Source organism: Penicillium cosmopolitanum, assembly GCF_028827165.1.
Source record: "Penicillium cosmopolitanum strain IBT 29677 chromosome Unknown utg000009l:1.0-9042332.0:1.0-9050551.0, whole genome shotgun sequence".
NCBI classification, from domain to species: domain Eukaryota; kingdom Fungi; phylum Ascomycota; class Eurotiomycetes; order Eurotiales; family Aspergillaceae; genus Penicillium; species Penicillium cosmopolitanum.
Window position 1 is genome coordinate 5,093,464 of NW_026622679.1, and position 21,070 is coordinate 5,114,533.

Consider the following 21,070-nt stretch of genomic DNA (forward strand, 5'->3'; position numbering starts at 1 on the left):
CCAAATGTTCGCAGGAGCTTCAAGCCTCTGGGGCTATTGTCATTATTTTTTTTTTTCATTGTGGTTAGGTATCAGATACGTGCTCAGGCAAATTCTTATAATCATTCAAATGTGCCTTCCTCCACGTCGTGTAACGCACTTATGATCGCGGCCAGAAACTGAATTTTAGTATAACCTTTTGATTATACAAGGACGACCACTTCTCTAGAGGAAAGAGAAAAGTAATCAGCCACAAAGAAGATGCACAATAAATGCGACGCAGCAATTGATGCTGAAGAAAACGCCACTCGCACATCGGCTTGCTATCCGAGACCTATTCGAACATGGTAGGCTACAAGAGCAAAGTAGAAGACCGTACCAATCTATTCTCTTTCCCACAACCTGCCCAACATCAGTTGAAACTCCAGTTAGTTTTTCGTCAATATAACATCGTCAGAAGGATAATTCCACAGCCCCTGTCCGAGGAAACCAGTCCTAATTTTGCTTTTGAAAAGATGGAAAACCTGGAATATGCTGAAGGAACTTGATAGTGCCTATTCACACAATTATCTGGTTACGCTCTGATCTGTACAGAATAACTCTCTCGAGGAGTGCGTTGTACTCACGAGGTTTAGTCCACAACGGCTGGGTTTCTGCAAGGTAGGGCTCGTAATATGGTCGATTCATTTGTACCTTGACAAGATGTTTAGCCCTTTGTATCTTCAACTTAAGCTGATATATACATTGTTCGCAAAGAAGGGGTGTGAGTGATATCTTCTGTGCCAAAACTCACGCACATTACAAAACCAGCCCTGGTCTCCTCTCCATGTCTCAATCCAACAAAATTCCCCTTTTTCAGCTGAAATATCGAAAACCTCAAATCGTTCAAGTTCGGGTTCTTTCTTGCATTCTTCAAAGCATGTACGAAAAGCCGCCAAAAATTTCGGTATATCACGTGGCTCCACGGATACGTGAACCAGAATCATGGTTCTTTCCTCTCGACTTGTCGACATTTTTTTTTCGCTGTTGCTAGATGCAATCCTCAATTTATTTATAAATACAAATGGGTAGTTATATATTAATCAAATTGGACTCATAGCACTTCCGGAACTTCCGAGGACGGGTTCTAGACACTTCAATGAAAGCCACGTTTCAATGAAAGCCACGTTTGGCATGAAGACGCTATGGTTAATGACGTCATTAATCATCCGCTGAATATCAAGATAGCTATTTTACTGAACCACGAGGATAAAGATTCATTATTTCCTTTGTGGATAATAAGTCTAGGGTAGACTAGCGGGGAATTTCGAAATACTAACCTATGACGTGGGACGAGAAGAAATATAGGTTCATCTAGACATAATGACTTTCACATTCCAGCTAGATCAGTCTACAACCGCCACATAAGCAAAGAGGTATCTTTCCTCATAACCAAGAGTATAGAATCACCTGGCAACATTACGCTGGCAATTGAGTGTAGACATCATGTTGTCGTCATCTCAATTGCGAGAACGAATACCCCTTATCCAAGAGTAATTACGATCTCTACATAAATCCATTTCATCTAAACAATTACATTTGCCGCTCATAGGAATTATTACAATTTGGCACGACTATATTATGCCTCTGACGCTTTTGACAGGATCCTCTGGTTTTGTTGGTGCCACGGTCTTGGCCCATTTGATCCAACACGGACATGCGGTTATTGCAATTGTTCGCTCTACATCTTCGGCCGATCGAATCTTATCAACACATCCAGAATGGAAAAAAGTCGTAACTTTTGAAGTGGTATCCTATTTTACAAAGCCAGGAGTCTTCGACTTTATCTTTAAGAAACACAGTGAAATCGACTTCGTGATTCATGTGGCAGCGCCCCTACTTGATGACCCTCAAAACACTGACTTTGTCACGCACTTCGAAAAACCGTCTATCATTGGAAATATCGGATTGCTAAAGTCTGCAAAATCTTACTCGAAGGTTAAAGCGATCGCCATAACGGGTAGTATCAACGCTATTACGCTTGGTAATGCCGAGGACGTGGGAAGCCGCGTTCTAGACAATGATCAGTGGCTACCCTTGGATAGAACAGATGCTATTAAAGCTCAGAATAACTACGTTCGTGCTCCATTACAACGTTATCAGCATACTCTGGTTCTAATATTACGCGAAAAACGCAGATCTCTTATTGTGTCGGCAAAAAGGTTGCTGAGGAGGCGGTTTGGAAGTTTGTCAAAGACGAGAAACCTCTATTTAGTGTCACAAACTTCATGCCACCTCTGATATTCGGACCACCGCTCCAGAAAGTCGAGACTATCACCAAATTAAATTTCAGCACCATGCAAATTTACTCTATCATGAATAGCGCCCAGAGCGGCTCTGGAACAGTACCTGCAACAGCATTCCCAGGATTTGTGAGCATTGGGAAACCTAGAGTGTTTCGCAAGATTAGGGGGCTGACTTCTGTTTGGTAGATTGATGTTCGTGACCTTGCCGAGCTCCATATTGCAGCACTCATAACTCCTGCTGCTGCCAATAAACGTTTCGTTGTTGGACATGCGATATCCTTCGACGAGATAGCCGATTATCTCCGCAAGATGCCAGAGTTGGAAAGAAGGATTGGAAGAAACAGTGGAATCGTACCTACCTTCCCAAAATTTGATATCGAAGCAGCGATACAGGCGTTTCCTGACTTGGCTCGGGGAAGGCCCATGGAGGATACATTCACCGACACAGCCAAGGCGATCCTTGCGCTTGAAAAGGCTTGAAGGACACAGAAAGTATTGCACTACGCTCGATCGATAGCTGAGAGCTCAGTGGTGTGAGAGCGAATTTGAGTCGTGTCTTAAGTGGGCGTAGTTTTGAGCAGCTTGACACCTGATATTCAAAACCTATCAGGTGACTACGGTTCTGATATCATATATCGAGAACGTCAGAATTTCAATTTGACTGTATAATGGCCAACCATCAGAAATTGCTTAACTTGGATACTTTAGGCTGGACTGTGGGACGTCGGGGCTGTTGAAATATACAGGCAGCTCATCATATGCCTCCTCCTCTATCTTCTTCGTCCTTACCTAGAGCTCGTACGGTTCCTAGCGATGGCGAATTACCGTTATCAGTCCTCTCTAGAGGGGGGTTCTGGATTTCTCAATATCCTTATTATTAACACTACAACAGTATGAGTCGGCAAGAATCCTGGTGATCAGACTTGTACAGTATTATGGTCTCGAGAAGACTGTTTGGAAAGGCTATCGGCCTGCGGCACTTATCGAGGCTACTCTCAAGCATGTTACATCGCCGGATACCTTTATGACTTTCTTTCTCTCATATATCTATGAGGACCTGTGTTCGGATGAAGGACATGCTGTTGTTGGTGATTCCGATATTACACACGCCTTGGTATTCCTCGAGGGATTTTCTTCATGGGAGCCAGAACAAATACACAAAGGCCTAGAAAGGTTTGTTGAGTAAATCGTTGAAATTTTCCTTTTTCCCCGTTCGTGAATTTCTTATATATTCTTGATCTCCAGCGAGTACCTAGGTATGTGCTGATTCGCAATCGCAGTTAGAGCATCATCAGTCAAGACACCACAACCAACGTCCACGGGCCCACGTCGTTATCATCACTGCAGAGCTCAACACCAACGGGAACGAAGCAGCGAGCAGGACAGATCATCAAAGAATGCAATTTAAGATATATTTGGAACCGGAACTCCCTTGGTGCAGGTCTATGATAGACATATAAATAAATAGTAGTATACTGTACAAGTTGACGAGGGTATCCATCTAGTCTATTCCCTACTCCTCATCTTCAAAGTCCCCAACAACAAAGTCCTCCCGAGGCGCCGAAGGAAGACGGAAGACCCAAATAGCCGCAGCCACCATGCAGAACAACGAACTAGTGACCATCCACGCGAGCCCGATCCAGAACCCTCCAAGCCGTAATCCGAGCTGGAACACCGCTGTAATAGTCAAGCTGGCCACCACATTTCCAACAGACTGCAGAATTTCAATGACCGTGTATAGTCGAGCGGTCTGGTCTCGGTCGACCAGTGTGGTGATAATTGATCTCGTGAGGAAGACGAAGCCAGACCCCGAGGCCTGGAGCATCATACTCGGGATCAAGGTGCCGATGGCGGGAGAAAGTCCGATACCCAATGTGCCCAGGGTGAAACAGAGAATACTAGCCCGGGCTAGGGAGAGGTCCTTCTGTGTGGATGAGTGTCGGCTGTTGAGGTAGTGTTTCTTCAGATATGGGAGGCCCCAGAGGAAGACTGGGATGGTGACCATGGGTCGGAATGCGACGAGGAGATTGGACTCCGCTAATGACCAATGATAGCGGGTGGAGATATATTGGGTAAGGAACCAGGACGAGCCGCGACTGAGGCGGTAAATTAGAAAGACTGATAGCAGGAGTAGTACTGGTTTATGGTCAAGGATGAAGAGATACGGCCGGACGTAGAAGCGAATGTTTGTCCGGCATTTTGTCCACCAGGATCGAACCCGCGAAGTTGTTTTCGGATAGCTCCATGACATGTGCGCGTCCATGGATGGACGGGTGTTCATTTCGCTATCTGTGTCGTTGGGGTTAACGTAATGGTGTTTCGGCTCTGTCTCGTCGTCGTCGAATTCTGAGAGCTCCACGTGGACGGGTTCGTCCTTTGCGGTGATGGCATGTTTCGTCTCGGGGAGAAGAAAGGTCAACAATAATCCAAGGAAGATGATGATAAAGCCAATGAAGAGCGGTATCCAAGGATTCAACGCCATGAGCCATGAACTAGCAGCCGTGGAAACGAAATCTGCTCCCATTGAGACAATGCCGAATTGGAAGAACATGGTGGCTCTATTACGGGGTTATTTTCTATTAGCATTGCGTCTATCTTTCACCCCATCTACCCGGAACAATGCATACCTCTCCGATTCAGTGGTCACATCCGCCATCATAGTCCAAATGATAGCAAAAGCAACAACGGGACCACCTCCAATCAACCACGCCAAGGAGGACAACCAGATCGCCCGCAAAGGGAAGATATCCGAGAACCACATCACAGCCACGGTAATGATGGAATTAATCGCAAAGCCCGGAAGACCCAAGGCCAGGGTAGATTTGCGCCCGCGCCGGTCCGCCAGCAGACCGTAAGGAAAGGCCATGGCCGCGCCTGAAGATCAATGCAATGCTCACGTCAGATGCATCCAGACAAGGGATAGAGAATAAGCACAAGGGAACACATACTCAATAGGCCATCGAAAAACATATGGTAACCCTTCACAGCGGCCAACTCCGACTGAACCTCGGGTAATTTGCACTGGTCCTCGGGGATGTATCCATTGGCGCCAATCTTGGAGGGATCGACAACGGCGAAATATTGTCGACAAGCGATGGATTCCAAAATGCGGACCATCGGGCCCTCCAGGAATGCGAAGCCGATGTCCACAGCTAGGATCATCAGGAAGAGGATCAGCTTCAGCCGGAAGCCAATCTTCTTCGCGGCGGCAGCGGACTCCGCATCGTTGTGGTGGTGGGGGGACTTTGGTTCGGCAGGGGTGTTCGTGGTGGTGCCGTCGGAGGTGCCTTCGGGGAGGAATGGGGCATCTTCGCGGGAGGAGCGGGAGTATTCAGGGGCGGAGGCCATGGTGGCCGATCATGCCGTGGGGGTATTTATAAGATCTATAGTTATAAGGAGGGGGATAGTGAGTGTTCCAATGATCCAAGGGTTGAAGTTAAAATTAGGAGAAAGGAGAAGAAGAAGACATGGTGTCTGGAGTAAAGTCAGAGTAAGGTCAAGTTGTCCAGATGCGCGCGCCAATCGCCAATCGTCGCAAGCGGAACCGTCACGCAGTCTTGGCGGGTCGCCCCACTGGGAGATCGTAGGGCAGAACAGTAGCAGAACATAGAGTAAGTATACCAATCCTTGTTGGAAGGTAAGTTCTACTATAATTATTCCTCAGTCATCACTCCACAAAAACATACTATGATACCGTTCAAAAATACACTTAAACACTAATTAGAAAATGGATTGCGGAATGTCTGCGGGCCGCGCGGGTAATCATTTATACTCCTTGCATGGTACGGGGTTATACTCCCCCAAGGATCCTTATTCATCGTGGGTCTCAATTATCGGCCTTGATAAATCCTTCTAAAACTTTCTTGCCCTTTTCCCCATTGACTTCATTGCGCCCAATACTTGGCCCATTTGGCCAAGATCTCCAAGGTTTTTGGCTGTCCGGATGAGCAAGCTTCATCATGTCAGCGCTCTTAATAGACTTATGTTCTGTCGCTAATTGTGGCGGCATAGTGGATTTGAAAGATTTGTTGTGTTATCATGACTCCAAGTTGATAACTAGTACTACTAGTAGGAGTAGACTTAGTCGTATGGATTCACCGCTTATTTATATACTTTTGACGAGGGTAATGATATTCCGAACTCTTCAGGCTCCCTAAAGAACTTTTTTATACTTGGATTTAAATTTATTTCACTTTTGTCTCCGATTCGGCATCGATATATGTTGATACTTCTTGCGCCAATAAAATCGACGTAGAAGCGGACGCACATCGACCTCTATAAACCTTTCGAGCGCCAACTCTGCCATATACTCAGCCCGCCCCAGCTCCCGTTTCAATTTCTCAAGTGGGATACTGTGACCATCCAGTGTTTCGAGCATAAGTCGAACCAATTCCTTGCTTCCTGTCTCCGAGGCTCGTGTCAATGGAGTTGTGCCATATTTACCATCCTTTCGTAAAGGGTCTGCTCCCCGATCCAATAATAGTTTAAATAGATCCAACCTATCTTGGTGGAAATTAAGGTCATGTAGAGGAGACTTATCTCGCTCTTCGATCTGCATTTTGATTCCATGTGCTAGAAGCATGTCGAGAGTAGCGGCCATAGCAGCCAAATCCCGACTTGGTGAATCAACCAATGCCATGATGCTTTTATCGCCGATTGAAACCAAGCCTTCGATTAGCTGTCTTTCGAAGAGAAGAGCCAAACTTGCAGTATCTGCTTTCGATAGAACAACTCGCAAGGCTTCGGCAACTTTAGGACTGCCGGGCATAACTGAATAATCATTTTGGAGAAGATACTCCATCATTGAGAATCCACCTTGTGCAGCTGCTTGGATATATGACAAAGAAAAAGAGCCAGTAGGCCTTTGGGGCTCTTTGAAAGAAAATCGCCGCTGTAGGAACTTCACAGTACTAAGATTCCCAGATGCTAGCGCTTGCACGTAAACCGATTTTCCGTAATCAGAGGAGCCGCGATGTTTAGCCTCTAGTTCCGGGTTTGCTCCCCGGTCGAAGAGTAATTCGAGTATCTCTGGTGTATCCGAGTCGATGGCTTTGAAAAATATAGGTATAAGATCATGGGTTAAAAGATTCGGATCTGCACCTTTATCTAGGAGCATATTTATGATCCGTTTGTGTCCGCCGTCAATCGCTGCTAGCAGCGGTGTGCCCTCTCTCTCGTTCAACAAATGCTCGATGACAGAGGCTTTGGTTTCGTGGTTGAGAAGAAGCTTAACAGAATCGTGATGGCCGCGATGGGCCGCTAATGCCAGAGGTGATGCGTGTCTCTCATACTTGAAAAGGTTGAGCCCTGGTCGCTTTTCCTTTAGGGACCAGAGTAGTCTCTGCGTGTGAAGAAAGTCCGTTGAACAGCCACGCTGAAGTAGCTTTTCAAGTAGGCTATTCCAGCCACATGCAGCGCTTATCATGAGTAGCTGCCGATGATGGTCATCATCAGGTTCGCCGTGTCTGACAAAGGCTTCAAGATCCATGGCATGTCGGAGTTTCTCCACAATTAAGTAGTGTTTGCGTTGTACTGCCATGATCAAAGGATGTAAAGGGTACTCCGAGCTGAGTGGCGTTGGGGTCTTCCCATTTTCCAGTAACAGATCCACAACGTCTGCATGACCTTCTTGGGCTGCCGTATCGAGAGCCGAATTAGCCTCAACGGATGGTTCTATCGGAGGCCGTACCCCTAGCAAGAAACGAACAGTCTCATAATGTCCCCCATGAGCCGCGTCCGCAAGAATACTCGACCCAAACCAACCCTTAATATAAGGATCACAGCCAAGCTCGACAAGTAACTTAACAATCGACAAATGCCCATTCCGCGCCGCCATACCAAGTCCAGAAAGAACAATATCGTCGAGAATGATAGAGCGAATATCCGGATCGACACCATGAGAAATAAGAAGCCGAACAACACTTTCCCGGTCACGACCAGCCGCTAATATAAGCGGGCAGCCTTCATCATCACTCTGAGGCTCATAAGCAGGCTCCCGTAACCAGCTTTCGGTTGAACTTGGATCGACTCCGTAGTCTATCAATAATTGAACGATAGCGTCATGGCCATGGATGCAAGCAAGTGCCATAGGAAGCCACTCTTCGAAGACGGATGCATTGGGTGAAGCTCCAGCTTGCAGTGACTTTCGTGCGGATTCATGGTAGCCATTTTTAGCGGCCCATTCGAGAGCGCAGGCGTGTGAGATGCGCACATTTAACTCGTAAAGAGAGTGGTTCAGGAGTTGGTGGAATCGTTTGCATGTTTGGTGGAGTGCATTGATGCTATACTCGTCTTCGATCAAGTCCGCTATGTCTATCACGAGCTCATTTGGTAGATTTAGCAAGTTCATGCTGGAATCAAATCAAGTCAAGTCAGTGAATAAGCCTGACGAATGCCATTCGGTTGATGTGGCTGAAGAACTTGGCTCTAATCGCCTAGGAATACCCGACGATGGTGGCTTTGGGGTGACTCACGAAACAAAACAAGACAAGACAAAAGCTCTTTGGACCGATTGACCCGAACACTAAGGTTCCTATCGAGACAGGGCGGAAAATACCGTCAGATCGCACTAAGAAAGTCTGAGATGAGGGGCGGAGGTGGGGGCGTGGCACGCAGGGCTACCAGAAACACTGGATCGGTTGCGACTATGAAGGCCGTATACGAGTGCATAATTGCTTTTCTGTAAAGTAACAAGTCAGTTTCTATTTCCCTCTTCTACCTAAAAGGTATTTGACTATACACAGTAGATACATCGACACTATACAAAGACCGTAGATACACTATTGGTATCCCGCCTCCTCAAACAGACTTCCCCGGGCTTGTACCACCGCCGACAACTCCAGGAGAAACTCGTACAAAATGACCACGTTAGTCAGAACGTGGCCCAGAGTCGCACTCGGAGACTCTGTTTCCTCCGCGCTCGCTGTCGCCTCACCGCTAGCTTCATCACTGGCCCCGACGGGTTCGGCGTCCGTTGGGGTTGCCTCCGTCGCTGTCGCTGCAGGGGGGAATGGCGTGGCAAGGCGTCGGCGTAGGGCTTCAGCTGCGACTGTTCGTGACGTTGACGATCCACGAGACTCATCTGGGCGTGCAATGGACTCTCCCCCGCATAGCCATAGCACTAGGATTCATAGCGGGAGAGCCAATATTGTTAGGTGAACGACCCCGAGACCCAGGCAGCGAAGGTTCAGGCGATCCCGGGAATGACGGGCGCGAGCGATCCACTGACCCTGGAACCGGTGGTTCAGAGGCCTCGCGAGAACGAGCCGGCGTAGGTGTCTGGGGGCGGTCACCTTGGTGGAGGAGTTCTCTTCTAGCAGCGACAAGGACGTCGAAATCGGGCAGATCTTTCTGCCACTGACGAACCTGTTCGACGAGCTTTTGCAGTGCGAGAGTCAATGTGGGCGCTGCGGTTTCTGGCCATGTTGGGACCTTGTATGCTTGGCGAACTTGATCGATTGTGTCGGAGGAGTCTGATGAGGGTTTGTCGTAGCATGCCGGGTCGACCAGTACCCAGCCATCCAAGGCGAATAAGTGTGAAGATGCCAAACTCATGAACACCCCAGTCAGTGCAAGATTGACAATCACGCTATTTGTGAAAAATGTATCTAGACATGTGAGTAGACCCTGCACGATCGGGTCATCTTGTTGAAGCTGTTGCGGGAGAGGGACCACTTTCTCGGCCTCCTCATCGGACACAGGAAGGCAAAGCCGCGATTCGAGAACCCAGGTGGCATCAGCGACGTAATTATCGTAGGACTCGTTCAAGGACGATTCTGTGAAGATAGATGTAGCGAGACCAAGAAGCTGCTCCAGCTCTGCATTAAAAGCACCGATCGACCGTTGTCGTGCTGGCTGACTGGGGATAGTGTGGATAAGAGATCGTGCGAATGGGTGGTGGCGTTGGAGGACAACATTTAACAGGCGTAGGGTGGCGAGCACAGTTTGACGATTGGCAGATTGCAAGCCAAGCAACGCCAAATCACGCAAGTTGAATAGAGAGGGGGAGGGCTGAGCCGCCTCGGACGACAATGCGGCCAGCACATTGATCGATTTGCGGCGGCTGGCCGACATATCCATCTGTTGTTCGGGTGGCGGGGAGGAAGCCAGCAAGAAATGCAAGATTCGGTGAACCAGCTCGCCCTGTTCAACCGAGTCGAGGATCCGGCAGAGATAAGTTAGAACAGCAGCTGTCGAGCCGCCAGCCACATCGGATGACTCCAGTAACGAAGGGTATCTGGGGCTGTTAGCAACGATCGATAAGGCTTGGAAAGGGGGAAAATCACAATAATTGTTCGAGGAACAGGACCTGGAAGTGGTCCAGAAGAGTGTCGTTGACTTCAGCGGACTTGCAATGGTCGATGGTATCCTGCCAGAATAGCAAATATGACATGAATGTGTCCATTGCCTCGCTCAGTGTGGGCTGGAGGGCAGTCTCCTCCTTCGCATGATCGGAGAGGGCGACTACCCGAGGGACATCGTCGTCGGTTGGGATGTATTCGAGGCTAGAGGACATTAGTTTCGGTCGTGATTTTCAATAATGTCACCTGTTTGATGAACTGTACTCACCTTCCCAACTGACTGTAGAGTGCACCCAAGCCAATAGCCATCAAAGTTGCCAAATCACTTTCAATCAACCATCTTTCAAGGCTCTTGGAGCGAGATGCCGTCTCGATAATATATAAAAGTCCCGTTCGCGCAAAGTCACCGGCGCTCTTGTCACTGTGGACATAATCGACCAGCATGTAGAAGAGAGGGAATTCATCCTTGCGCGTCGCACCCGCAAACTCCGTACCATTTGGTCCTGTTGACTCCGTATCTGAGCGTACCGGAGTAACGCGTGGCCGGAACCATGTTGATAAGGTCTCGGGCTGCAGGCGGATGTTGTTGGCGATGCCGAAGAGAAGTTCCACTAGCAGTGTCTCAGTTTTGTCGGATGTTTTATCGGCCTGACGGACAAGATCGACCAAGGCGCGAGAAAATGCCGTCGAGATGCTCTCCTTTGCTCTTCCCCTTCCCCTTTCACTCTCCTCTTCCGTCTTCAGGACCCCGGCGTGAATTATGTGGTTGAATAAGACCGCGGCGGATCGGACCAGGTCATCGTCGTGGTAGGCGAGCGCGATGAGAGCAACTGTGACGAAGATGCGTGAGCTAGCAGCGGTCTCGACGCAGTTGTGTGGTGAGGGACCGCGAGACTCGTCAGTCAGGAGGAAGTTCAGGCGTTCGAGATAGGTGCGCGCGAAAGCGATCGACTCTTCGACGGAGCGGGAGGAATTGGAGTTCCAGAAATGCTACATTCCCATTATGTGAGTCAGGGCCGACGCGAAGACACGCGCAAACATACCTGAAGGGCATTGCAGTCGTGGATAAAGACGGAGTGTCGTTCAAGCTCCGATGGAGGCCAAGGCTTCTTGCCGGCGATGAGCCGAGCCCATTTGGATGAGAACCACTGGGCGAATGAGTATAAGCGGATTTAAAGGTAGCGCAGGTCAAGGATACTCACACTGGACATATTTCTCCGGCATGATCCAACGGGGAATCTAGAACTTTGGAGATGAAGAGGGGGAGAAGGCGATGGGGGAAGGCTGAGTGGAGCCGCGGTGGACACTCGGGGGATCGTGGCTGCGCTGATACCCAGTGACATACACTAGGACACTGGAGGTACACGGCCAGGAACTACGGGGATACTAGTGCTAGTACATGAAAGATAGTTAATATGACGTGTCCAATGGACAACTTGAGTCTTCGCAGAACTATCGCCTGCCATGAAAATATATTATTCACAGGGAAATGCGCTATCCAAAATAATACCCCAGGACAATCCGAATCCACCCAACGCCGGTTCACAAGACAAAAAAAAAGGAAAGAAGAAATGCGCCTGTTCCCCCACCCATCTAGCATCGTCAATCATTTCCATTGCCACTCCTAGTCACTCTCCTCCTTCGGTTTGCGCGGGCCACGCTTCCGGCGACCTTCATTTTGATCGCTGCCTTCGCCATCTTCATGTTTGCGCCCAGCGGGTTGGTCTGGTACTTTGGCGATAATGTCGGCCAGGAAATCGAGGACCTCATCTTTGGCAACCGCGTGCTTGAGGTGGGATGCGGTGACGCGCTTGGAATTGCGGTCTTTAGCTTCTTGGGCGGCCTTGGTGACCAAAGAGATCATGAAGAGCTCGAGTGCCTTGGCTATAGTGAAGAAAAAGAAATTCAAATTAGTTTCCGACAATTTACAAAGGGGTTGCAATAGCCTTGTGCTTGACTCGACTGAGCTGAGCTGAGCTGCAAGGTTGAGAGGGGCACGTACAAACGGCGATCGGGGTGACCTGCGCGACTTTACCGACATCCTCATCGGCTTGCATAATGCGCTTGATGCGGGCAACGGGGAACTTGGTCTTGACTTCGATGGGAGCAGCGGGAGGTGCATGCGGAGGTTCCTCCATCTCCATTGGTGGCGCGACAGCCATCACTGGAGGAGCTTCAGTGTAGAGCTGAGCTTCGGGGAGAGGCGCAGGCGCGTCGTCGTGTTGGAGTCGAGAAGAACGACGGGCCATATCGTCAAAGCCGGCTTGAAAAGGTGGCACGTACTGTTGGGGTACGCGACTGAGACCAGAGCTTGAGCCTGGACGTTGATAGGCGTTGAAGAAAGGTGACTCGTCGTAGGAGGCGCGGTGAGTGAGGGGGGAACTAGACGCGTGCGGAGGAGGAATCGGATTCGGATTAGGATTGGAGGGGAAAGGAGAAGAGAGGTTGGGGGATATAGGTCGATAGTTATCCTCTGTCATGCTGGGGCATAAATTAAGCAGAAGAGGTGAAGTTCATGGTAGAAGTAGACATGGGAGTGGTGGAGGATTGGATAAATTGAAGATGGAAGGGAAGCAGAACAATCGCAGATTGGGCGATTGGCGGGCGGTCGCGGCTTTTTAAATTCGAAAGCGCCCGCAAAAGGTGGAGCTCCTTTTTTTTTTTTCTTTTTTCTTAAATGTTTTTAGTTTGGCTTTTATTTTTTACTTTCACTCTTGCTTTCACTCCGTCATTTCTTGATTTCCCTGCCTACTCCTACTCGTACACTACACTCTTACACCACACTCTAAGCTCCCACCCACACACTATTATTTCACCCCCCGTCAACACTGTACAATTTAATTGTTTTTATTTTCCATTTTCACTTTCACGTTCTATTTTCATTCCACTCCCTGTAAACCACAGTCGATGACGAGAACAAAGCTCCGGAGGCAGCCAGAAGAAACCACGTTGATGGTATCGCTGTAGCTGTTGTTGATGGCCAAAATTACTTGATCTAATCCGAGACTGCCACATACTATTCTGTTATTCACTATTCTGTTATTCTATCATTCTATTTTATTACTTCTCTAATATCATATCTACTTTTCCCTCTACTTCACCTATTTCCTCAATTTCATCTCTTCAACTCTACTGCCTATTCCGCTGAGCCCTGTAGATCGGCCGAACCTTTCTCCGGCCAATTTCCATCAGCAGCTCCCCGACCATCCAACTTTCTTCACTCCCACCACTTCACCATCTTCCCATTGCCTGGCTATTCGGCTGCCCTTGTGCGCTTTCTCTTTCCCTCACCAGCAATGGCTGCGGCGGACCCGCCGGCTGGTCTCTTGGACATCGCCAGGTTCGTGCCACACTCCCCCGCGCATCTACATACACATGCGCATCCGCATCCGCATCCGCACCCATATCTGCAACATGAATATCCCGCTCTAACTGATCTCTACAGCACCCTCTCCCAGGATGAGATTCCTTTCAAGCTGCGATGCGCCATCTGCAACAAGCTGGCGGTGAACGCGTTTCGCCTGCCTTGTTGTGACCAGTCTATATGCGAGGCCTGTATGCTGATCCTCCAAATCCAGCCAGCCCACCTACCCACCATGCATGATAGCTGACTGTACTTTTTTTTTGCTTGCACAGGCCAAACTTCACTCTCGGACACTTGCCCCGTATGCGCCCATACCCCCGTCTCTCCCGACCTCTGCAAGCCCAACAAAGCTCTGCGCACCACCTTGAAAGTCTTTTTGCGAACCGAAGAGAAAAAGCGCGAGAAGGAACGCCAGTCCGCCACCGCTACCCCCACCCCAGCGGTAGAGACCCCGGCACCAAGCGAGCAGCCTCCTATCGAAGCCCCCGTCGAGCAGAATGGGACTGCAGATATTGTGGCCCAGGTGCCTAATGCATCTCAACGCGACGGCGAGGTCGAGGCAGAAGCTACTGCATCGGATCGCCCTCCGATCGAAGATGCTCTCGCGGAAAGCAAAGCATCAGACGCGGTGGAAAACAATGCCACCGAAACTGCCCCACTGGTCTCTGAGGTATGATTCCATCGCTCTTCCTCGACTTTCAATCACCAACTAACTCCACATCCAGTCCGAGGCCATTGACCAACCCACCGAAATTACTCCGGTCGTCGATGAAGCCAAAGAGCTTAACAACGGAGAAGATACGGCCGAGTCCGAATCCGTTCAGCCCTCAGAGAACCTACCTCAGCAACCAAACGGCAACATGATGAACATGGGCCAAGGTGGCTTCCAAGGCATGGGTTGGAACGGGATGAACCCCTTCATGTCCAACATGTCGAACATGTTCAACTTTCAAAACCCAATGGGTATGTTTTTCTATTCGCTCGTTCCCTCTCACCACCGTACTAACCTCTCCTAGGCATGCACATGTCAATGGACCCAATGGCCGCAAATCAGGGGATGTTCGGAGATTACGGAATGAACATGGCTGGAATGGGCATGGGCATGGGCATGGGAATGAATTACAACGGGCAGAGCATGTATGGATCGTCAGGATGGGATGGCTCATGGCAGAATGGTCAAGATAATTACAATCCAAATGCTTTTGCAAATGGCGGTGGCCCTCATGGAGCATTTGGCGGGTCTAATATGTCTTACCCTTCTAACCCGGACTACCAGTCTGGCTACTCCGGCCAAGGATACGGTCGTGGAGGATACCGAGGTGGGCGCGGTGGCTTCCAGGGCTCTGCCCGCGGCGGAGGCTTTGCTTCTGGCCAGGCAATTCACAACACAAATGCGGAATCAGAAATTGCGGTGACATCTAATGGAACTGATAACGCTGATAACCCTGTTCTCAATGGAGAAGGTCCTCATGCCAACGAGAATGGCGGTCCTGATTCAGTATCCCAAGAAACCGCACATGAAGGCAAGCCAGAGCCTGTGTCGGATGAACAAGGAGCAGTAGGCCAACAACTACAAGGTATCCCCACCATTGAAACTCTGGATCAATCTATGCCAAATAGCAATTCCGGCTGGCAAGGCCCTGGGTATGGCCGTGGTGGGTTCCAAGGCCCTGCTGGTCGCGGCCGTGGCTACTGGGGTGGCCAAATGCCCATGAACGGCGGTTATCAACCTCCCATGCCACCAAAAGCAGCGCCGGTCGTTGAAGGGGCACCGGCTGCCCCAAGAGGCATGCGTCAAGGCCTTCCTAATACTAGCATGCTTCGACAGCGGGCTTTCCAGCAGGGCCGAGGGCCGGGGGGTAACAAGATGCCAGTATTGTCGCAAGGGTAAGTCTAGCGGAACAACCCTCTACATTTTACTTCGAAACTAATATGCTTTCCAGTGGGGATTCTGAAACCCCCCAAGACCACACACAACCGGGATCTCCCACCCAACCACAATCTCAAACACAGCAGCCTGGTTCAAAGTCTCGATCCTCATCCCAAGCCCGATCTTCCGGTGCTCGCTCACCCGCAGCTAACTCGGTCAACGGCGACGAAATGAATTCCCGAGAGCATGATTTAAAGCGATCTGACGATATTCAAAATGGCCATACTAACGGTCATCGTTCCTCAGGTGGGCCAGACCGTAATAATGGAAGAGGTCGCCGAGATGAATATCGTCCACGACGATCCCACGGCCACCGCAGTCACGCCAATAGCCGCAGCCGCAGCCGTAGTCGCAGCCACAGTCCAGTGAAGAATGGCGACTCTCGCCATTCCAGCCGCCTCCCACCTGCCATCGACGACAAGCGACTTAACAAACTCAAGGAAACATCGGAGACAAGCGATTCCCGTGACCTAGCCAGTCGAGTGAGCAGTCACCGTTCGAGCAAGGAGCGATCTTCTCGTCGTGATGACGACCGCGAACGAGAGAGAGATGGAGATACCGATAGAGCCCGTCCTAGTCGTCGTCGTGACCGTGAGCGTGAGCGTGGTGACCGCCGAGACCGAGACCGAGACCGAGATTCTGATCGAGACCGCCGCCGAGACCGGGACCGGGAGTCTGGGAGAGATCGGCACCGCGAACGAGACCGCGATAACGAGCGTGATCGTGATCGTGATCGCAATGGCCGAGATCCCAAACGAGACCGTAAAAGATCCCGCCGAGATCGATCCGCGTCCGCCAACGCAAGCGACCACTCCTCACGTCCACAACCCCGACGACCCAAGCGTGAACCAAACAACGACCGCCCCCGAGCCCGTACCTCCAAAGAAAGCTCCAAGGATAAACCCAAGGAAGCCGAGAAAGATCCCTACACACTCGCTCGTGAAGCTGCCAATCGCGAACGTGTCCTGAGGGAACAACAGAATCGGGGGGGCTAAGTCTGCGCCGAAGATTAGTCGTCGGGATAGTCGACAGGATAGTCGACAGGAACGTGTTGTTAGTGGTCGTCGTCTGAACTACAAATATGAAGATGAGCTTTGATGGTTGCGTTTGACATCTTCGTTTCTTCTTTTTTTTTCTGCTTTTTCTTTCTTTAACATTTTCATACATCAAAAAAGTTTCGTTGGGATGGCATGGGATGGATGGCGTCGGCATCTGATTTTCTTTTATGCATTGCTGGTTGCTGGTCTGGATTGATTGATCTGTCTTCTTTTTTTCTTACAAGGTGTGGGGTTTATCCAGCTGGGCGAGGGTGAGGGTGAGGGCGAGGGCGAGGACTAAGGCGAGGAATAGTAGTGGTTGCAGGGTTAGTTGTAGATAGTTGCTTGAGGGGAGGCATGTTGCAAGGGCCTCAGTACATATTCCAAATTCCAAGGACATTACATCCGAGTCCACTTAAGCAGGTCTAATCAACATCATTACCAGTTTCAAGCTGTTTTCAAGTTACTTTCTCTACGGCCAAAGCATCTCCTTCTTCCACTCTTCATCTCCCTGCCCCTCCCCATCTCCAATCCTAACATATCTAACCCGTTTATGCAACCGACTATCAACCCCCTGCCAAAACTCCACACTCTCCGGCCTAACAGCATAAACCCTCCACCCCTCCACCCCCAAATCCGAATCCGGCTCCCTCTCCAAAACCCGCCTCACCTCCTCCAACCTCACCTCCAACTCACCCCCATTCCCATCATTCAAAACAGCACTCTGCCTCGAAGCAACAGCACAAACCCTAGCCTCAACCCCCCTCTCCAAAAAATCCCTCTTACACTCCTCATCCGGCAAACACACCGCAACCCCCCCTAACACGAATCTGCCTCGCCATAGCCGGCCAGTAAAAAGTCAACGCGGCGCGCGGATTATTGGCTAGTTGTTGGCCCTTTGGAGAATCGGCTTTGATAGCGAAGTGCCAACCGCGTGAGTCGAGGTTTTTGAGAATTAGGACTCGTGCGTCCGGGTAGCCTGATGAGTCGATTGTTGAGAGGGTCATTGCGTGTGGTTCAAGGATGTTGGAGTCTAGGGCTTCTTGATACCATTCTTTGAAGAATGTGTGTGGGGTGGCGGGTGTGTTGGTTATGCTGAGCGGGTGGAAGGGTCCTTGGAGGACTTTTGTTTTGCGGAGGATTGTGCGGAAGGCGGGTGATTGTGTGGGGTCTGGCATTTTATGGGACTGGTGCGGATTATTGTGTTGGATTTATGTTGGAGGTTTACTGGTAGCTTGAGGTGTGGGGGAGTATGAGTGCAGTATCAACTTGAAGTTCAAGTTGTTGATATACTTGAGTCATCGATGGATCCCGAGATCGGCAGCCCTCCCTGTAGTACTACTTACTAGTACTAGTAACTACTAGGCTAAGAAACTATTGTAGTCAGTTGACTGGCTGCTTAATATTCTGAATTTCTGAGCTATTTGCACTATGACTATGTTATATGCATTTAATTGAAATAATGCCTTACTTTGCCAGCTTTCAAGTTATACTTGCAGTCATCTTGAGTGGGCTAGACTTTGGCTAACCTAATTAGGAAGCCAACTTGAACCTCGGGGTGCCTGGCTATCTGGGCACTGCCCCTCTTCCACCTTGAACACTCTCTACTATCATAATCTCAAGTTCCGTCCCTTCAAACTCACATCGCTCATAGTCGCATTAGCTTTGAGTCTCCAATTCATCGATCTTCACAAGCCTTCTCACCATGACGCAATCACAATGGCAATCGCAAACCCCCCCTCGGAGTACACTACATCTAATCTCCCCCCCCACCTATCCACGAAAACCCCAAACAACAAGCTAACCAACCCTGACACAGTATGGGCCTCCCTAATCACAAACATGGAATACATCCCAGGCCTCCTTACCCTCCACCACTCCCTCTACAACCCTAAACCAGACCCACGCGCCGAGTCCAACAACAACCAATCCCTCCCCTCCACCTCATCGCGCTACCCATTCGTCGCATTCTACACCTCCACATTTCCTCCCGAAGGCCTCAAAGCCCTCCAATCCCGCGGTATAAGCGCCCAATTGGTCCCATCTGTTACGCCAGCCAGCACAAAAACATATACCCAGGACCCGCGGTTCTCGGAAACATGGAATAAGCTCGTCGCCTTCAGTTTGACGGAATACGAGCGAGTCGTCTTGCTAGACGGTGACATCTTGGTTCGACGAAATATGGACGAATTGATGGAAATTGAACTTGGTGAGGGTGAAAGGGTCTTTGCGGCATCGCATGCTTGTGCGTGTAATCCTATGAAGAAACCGCATTACCCAGAGACATGGTATGATCTATATCCTGGCGTTTTCCCCATTCCCATTCCATTCAATTATCACGTCGGACTATTTGTGATCTGCCTGGGTAGTAATTATTGATAACTAACCTCACCCACCCAGGGTCCCGACCAACTGCGCCTTCACAACCCAACACGCAAACCCCACCCTCGCCCAAAGAACCGGCGCACCCAGCAACGCCGGCGTCGCCATGCTAAACAGCGGCGTCCTAGTTATCCACCCATCTGCAAAAATCTTCAAAGAAATAACAACTGCCCTCCAAGACGCGGAAAAGACATCCAAATACGACTTTCCGGACCAAGAACTTCTCTCCGAGGTATTTCGGGATCGATGGGTCACGTTACCGTACGTTTACAATGCGCTCAAGACGCTTCGGTGGGAGAGTGTTCATGGAACGATTTGGAGGGATGAGGAGGTTAAAGCTGTGCATTATATTTTTGCCAAGAAGCCGTGGCATGAGGACGTTGAGGACTCGGGGAATTTGGATGGGCTGGGTTTGGATGAGCCGGGGGTTTGGTGGTGGAGGGCTAATTTTGAGAGGAGGGGGTTGGAGGTTGATAGGGGGATTGAGGATGGGATTTGATTCAGGTTCAGTGATGACTGATGGATGATGAATGAATGTGGCTTTGACTGTATGTTGAGCTCGGACGGGGAAGGGATAGACGTGATACTAGATTAGATATTATAGAGATTATTGTCAACGGTCTGTATAGATGTGCGCAAGGTTAGTAACCATTCGCATTTCCTCGTGAATTTATTGCATCTGATGAAGGTTTGAGACTACATCTACAGCGGATATTGATTTCATACATCTTTTACTAGAGACAACGATAATTAGACCTTTTCTTAGGAACGCCCGAGCAAGCAATGAGCTGTGAGCCTGGGCGTTTAGACAAAGACATGCGGGGTTCATGGATCTAGAGGACCCAAAGCCGGAAAAATACCTTTCTTTGAATCTAGCATACCTGAAGTTATGATCGACTGCATGAATGAGAGATCGTCTTTTCCCAGACTTAATAGTACAATCATTGAAATAGAGACGGGCAGGATATTGGAATATCGAAAATTCCTGCAACTTCCCCGGTGGGGTGGAATCTCTTCGTAGGTGACCTCGTTAAGCTCCAGAGAGGACAACAAACAAAGTCAAAGAATGGCGCATGTGTTCTTTGACATCTTCTTCCTTTGGATTCGAGGCTCAGCAAAGTACCAGTAGTATCTGTGCTCTGTATCGGTGTCCCATTGACCGTCATTGTCATAATATCGGTCCTCGGGATCCCGAGTCTGAGTCTTAATCTTATTGCGTCCTACCCATGGAATAGAGCATAGCTCTGGAGCTGTAACCCTGGGACATCCAAATTATGTGTTTTTCTGGACTTCGGGTGTTATAGTATACCTTTCAGAGGCCTTTAATATCCATACTGTTCTAAGACCGGCAGCCACGATTTGGATAGATTCTCAAGCCAGAATCTTTTGCTGAGGCTCTTATTCTCCTTTACTGCCTCGACTACCATAACCCCAATATTCGTGATGGTGTTCAGCTTGGCTATGATGAATACTGGAAGAGATTGCTGTTGCCTATGGGTGAGGTTAAGGTTGATTCCAAGGCTATTATTCGGAAGAAGCTGCGCCCGGAGTTTCGTCAGGCATAGGAGAATTTCAATTTCATTAATCAGCCTTATGCTTGGGAGTTCTTTCATGATGACCTCTGCGCTGAGTTGAAGAAGAAAAATAAACTTCCTTCTTTCCCAGGTATCTTTAGGCTTTATCAGTAACATATGGATTTTTGCATAGTTGGTGGGATATCCATGGATCTTCGATATGCCTCTTTGGAGATCCATGAATATAAAGGGACATGGGTAGATACTAAACGTACTTGC

The 21,070-nt window shown here is 49.4% G+C and overlaps 10 protein-coding genes across 10 annotated transcripts; 4 read left to right on the plus strand and 6 right to left on the minus strand.

The window, feature by feature from the left end:
- Positions 1–1,599: 1,599 nt before the first annotated feature.
- On the plus strand, positions 1,600–2,744 carry N7509_009978 (uncharacterized protein; the record flags this gene model as incomplete). Its single annotated transcript, XM_056634615.1, has 3 exons — positions 1,600–2,094; positions 2,157–2,390; positions 2,451–2,744. 3 exons carry the CDS (start codon positions 1,600–1,602, stop codon positions 2,742–2,744), a joined length of 1,023 nt encoding a protein of 340 aa, XP_056485235.1.
- Positions 2,745–2,932: 188 nt separating this feature from the next.
- On the plus strand, positions 2,933–3,450 carry N7509_009979 (uncharacterized protein; the record flags this gene model as incomplete). Its single annotated transcript, XM_056634616.1, has 2 exons — positions 2,933–2,980; positions 3,157–3,450. The coding sequence occupies 2 exons, from the start codon at positions 2,933–2,935 to the stop codon at positions 3,448–3,450; spliced, it is 342 nt and encodes a 113-aa protein (XP_056485236.1).
- Positions 3,451–3,777: 327 nt separating this feature from the next.
- On the minus strand, positions 3,778–5,612 carry N7509_009980 (putative MFS transporter; the record flags this gene model as incomplete). Its single annotated transcript, XM_056634617.1, has 3 exons — positions 3,778–4,822; positions 4,892–5,138; positions 5,213–5,612. The coding sequence occupies 3 exons, from the start codon at positions 5,610–5,612 to the stop codon at positions 3,778–3,780; spliced, it is 1,692 nt and encodes a 563-aa protein (XP_056485237.1).
- A 478-nt stretch (positions 5,613–6,090) lies between these two features.
- On the minus strand, positions 6,091–6,273 carry N7509_009981 (uncharacterized protein; the record flags this gene model as incomplete). Its single annotated transcript, XM_056634618.1, has 1 exon — positions 6,091–6,273. One exon carries the CDS (start codon positions 6,271–6,273, stop codon positions 6,091–6,093), a length of 183 nt encoding a protein of 60 aa, XP_056485238.1.
- Positions 6,274–6,453: 180 nt separating this feature from the next.
- On the minus strand, positions 6,454–8,613 carry N7509_009982 (ankyrin repeat domain-containing protein; the record flags this gene model as incomplete). Its single annotated transcript, XM_056634619.1, has 1 exon — positions 6,454–8,613. The coding sequence occupies one exon, from the start codon at positions 8,611–8,613 to the stop codon at positions 6,454–6,456; it is 2,160 nt and encodes a 719-aa protein (XP_056485239.1).
- A 430-nt stretch (positions 8,614–9,043) lies between these two features.
- On the minus strand, positions 9,044–11,775 carry N7509_009983 (uncharacterized protein; the record flags this gene model as incomplete). The annotated part of the gene is made up of 6 exons (XM_056634620.1): positions 9,044–9,384; positions 9,425–10,500; positions 10,550–10,768; positions 10,833–11,554; positions 11,608–11,712; positions 11,767–11,775. The coding sequence occupies 6 exons, from the start codon at positions 11,773–11,775 to the stop codon at positions 9,044–9,046; spliced, it is 2,472 nt and encodes an 823-aa protein (XP_056485240.1).
- Positions 11,776–12,188: 413 nt separating this feature from the next.
- On the minus strand, positions 12,189–13,044 carry nctA (negative cofactor 2 transcription regulator complex subunit BUR6; the record flags this gene model as incomplete). Its single annotated transcript, XM_056634621.1, has 2 exons — positions 12,189–12,448; positions 12,567–13,044. The coding sequence occupies 2 exons, from the start codon at positions 13,042–13,044 to the stop codon at positions 12,189–12,191; spliced, it is 738 nt and encodes a 245-aa protein (XP_056485241.1).
- Positions 13,045–13,860: 816 nt separating this feature from the next.
- Positions 13,861–16,827, plus strand: N7509_009985 (RING finger protein; the record flags this gene model as incomplete). The annotated part of the gene is made up of 7 exons (XM_056634622.1): positions 13,861–13,904; positions 14,010–14,119; positions 14,201–14,598; positions 14,654–14,891; positions 14,945–15,815; positions 15,872–16,455; positions 16,628–16,827. The coding sequence occupies 7 exons, from the start codon at positions 13,861–13,863 to the stop codon at positions 16,825–16,827; spliced, it is 2,445 nt and encodes an 814-aa protein (XP_056485242.1).
- An 859-nt stretch (positions 16,828–17,686) lies between these two features.
- N7509_009986 (pyridoxine/pyridoxamine 5'-phosphate oxidase) lies at positions 17,687–18,073 on the minus strand (the record flags this gene model as incomplete). The annotated part of the gene is made up of 1 exon (XM_056634623.1): positions 17,687–18,073. One exon carries the CDS (start codon positions 18,071–18,073, stop codon positions 17,687–17,689), a length of 387 nt encoding a protein of 128 aa, XP_056485243.1.
- Positions 18,074–18,614: 541 nt separating this feature from the next.
- N7509_009987 (glycosyltransferase family 8 protein) lies at positions 18,615–19,776 on the plus strand (the record flags this gene model as incomplete). The annotated part of the gene is made up of 2 exons (XM_056634624.1): positions 18,615–19,183; positions 19,296–19,776. The coding sequence occupies 2 exons, from the start codon at positions 18,615–18,617 to the stop codon at positions 19,774–19,776; spliced, it is 1,050 nt and encodes a 349-aa protein (XP_056485244.1).
- Positions 19,777–21,070: the final 1,294 nt, after the last annotated feature.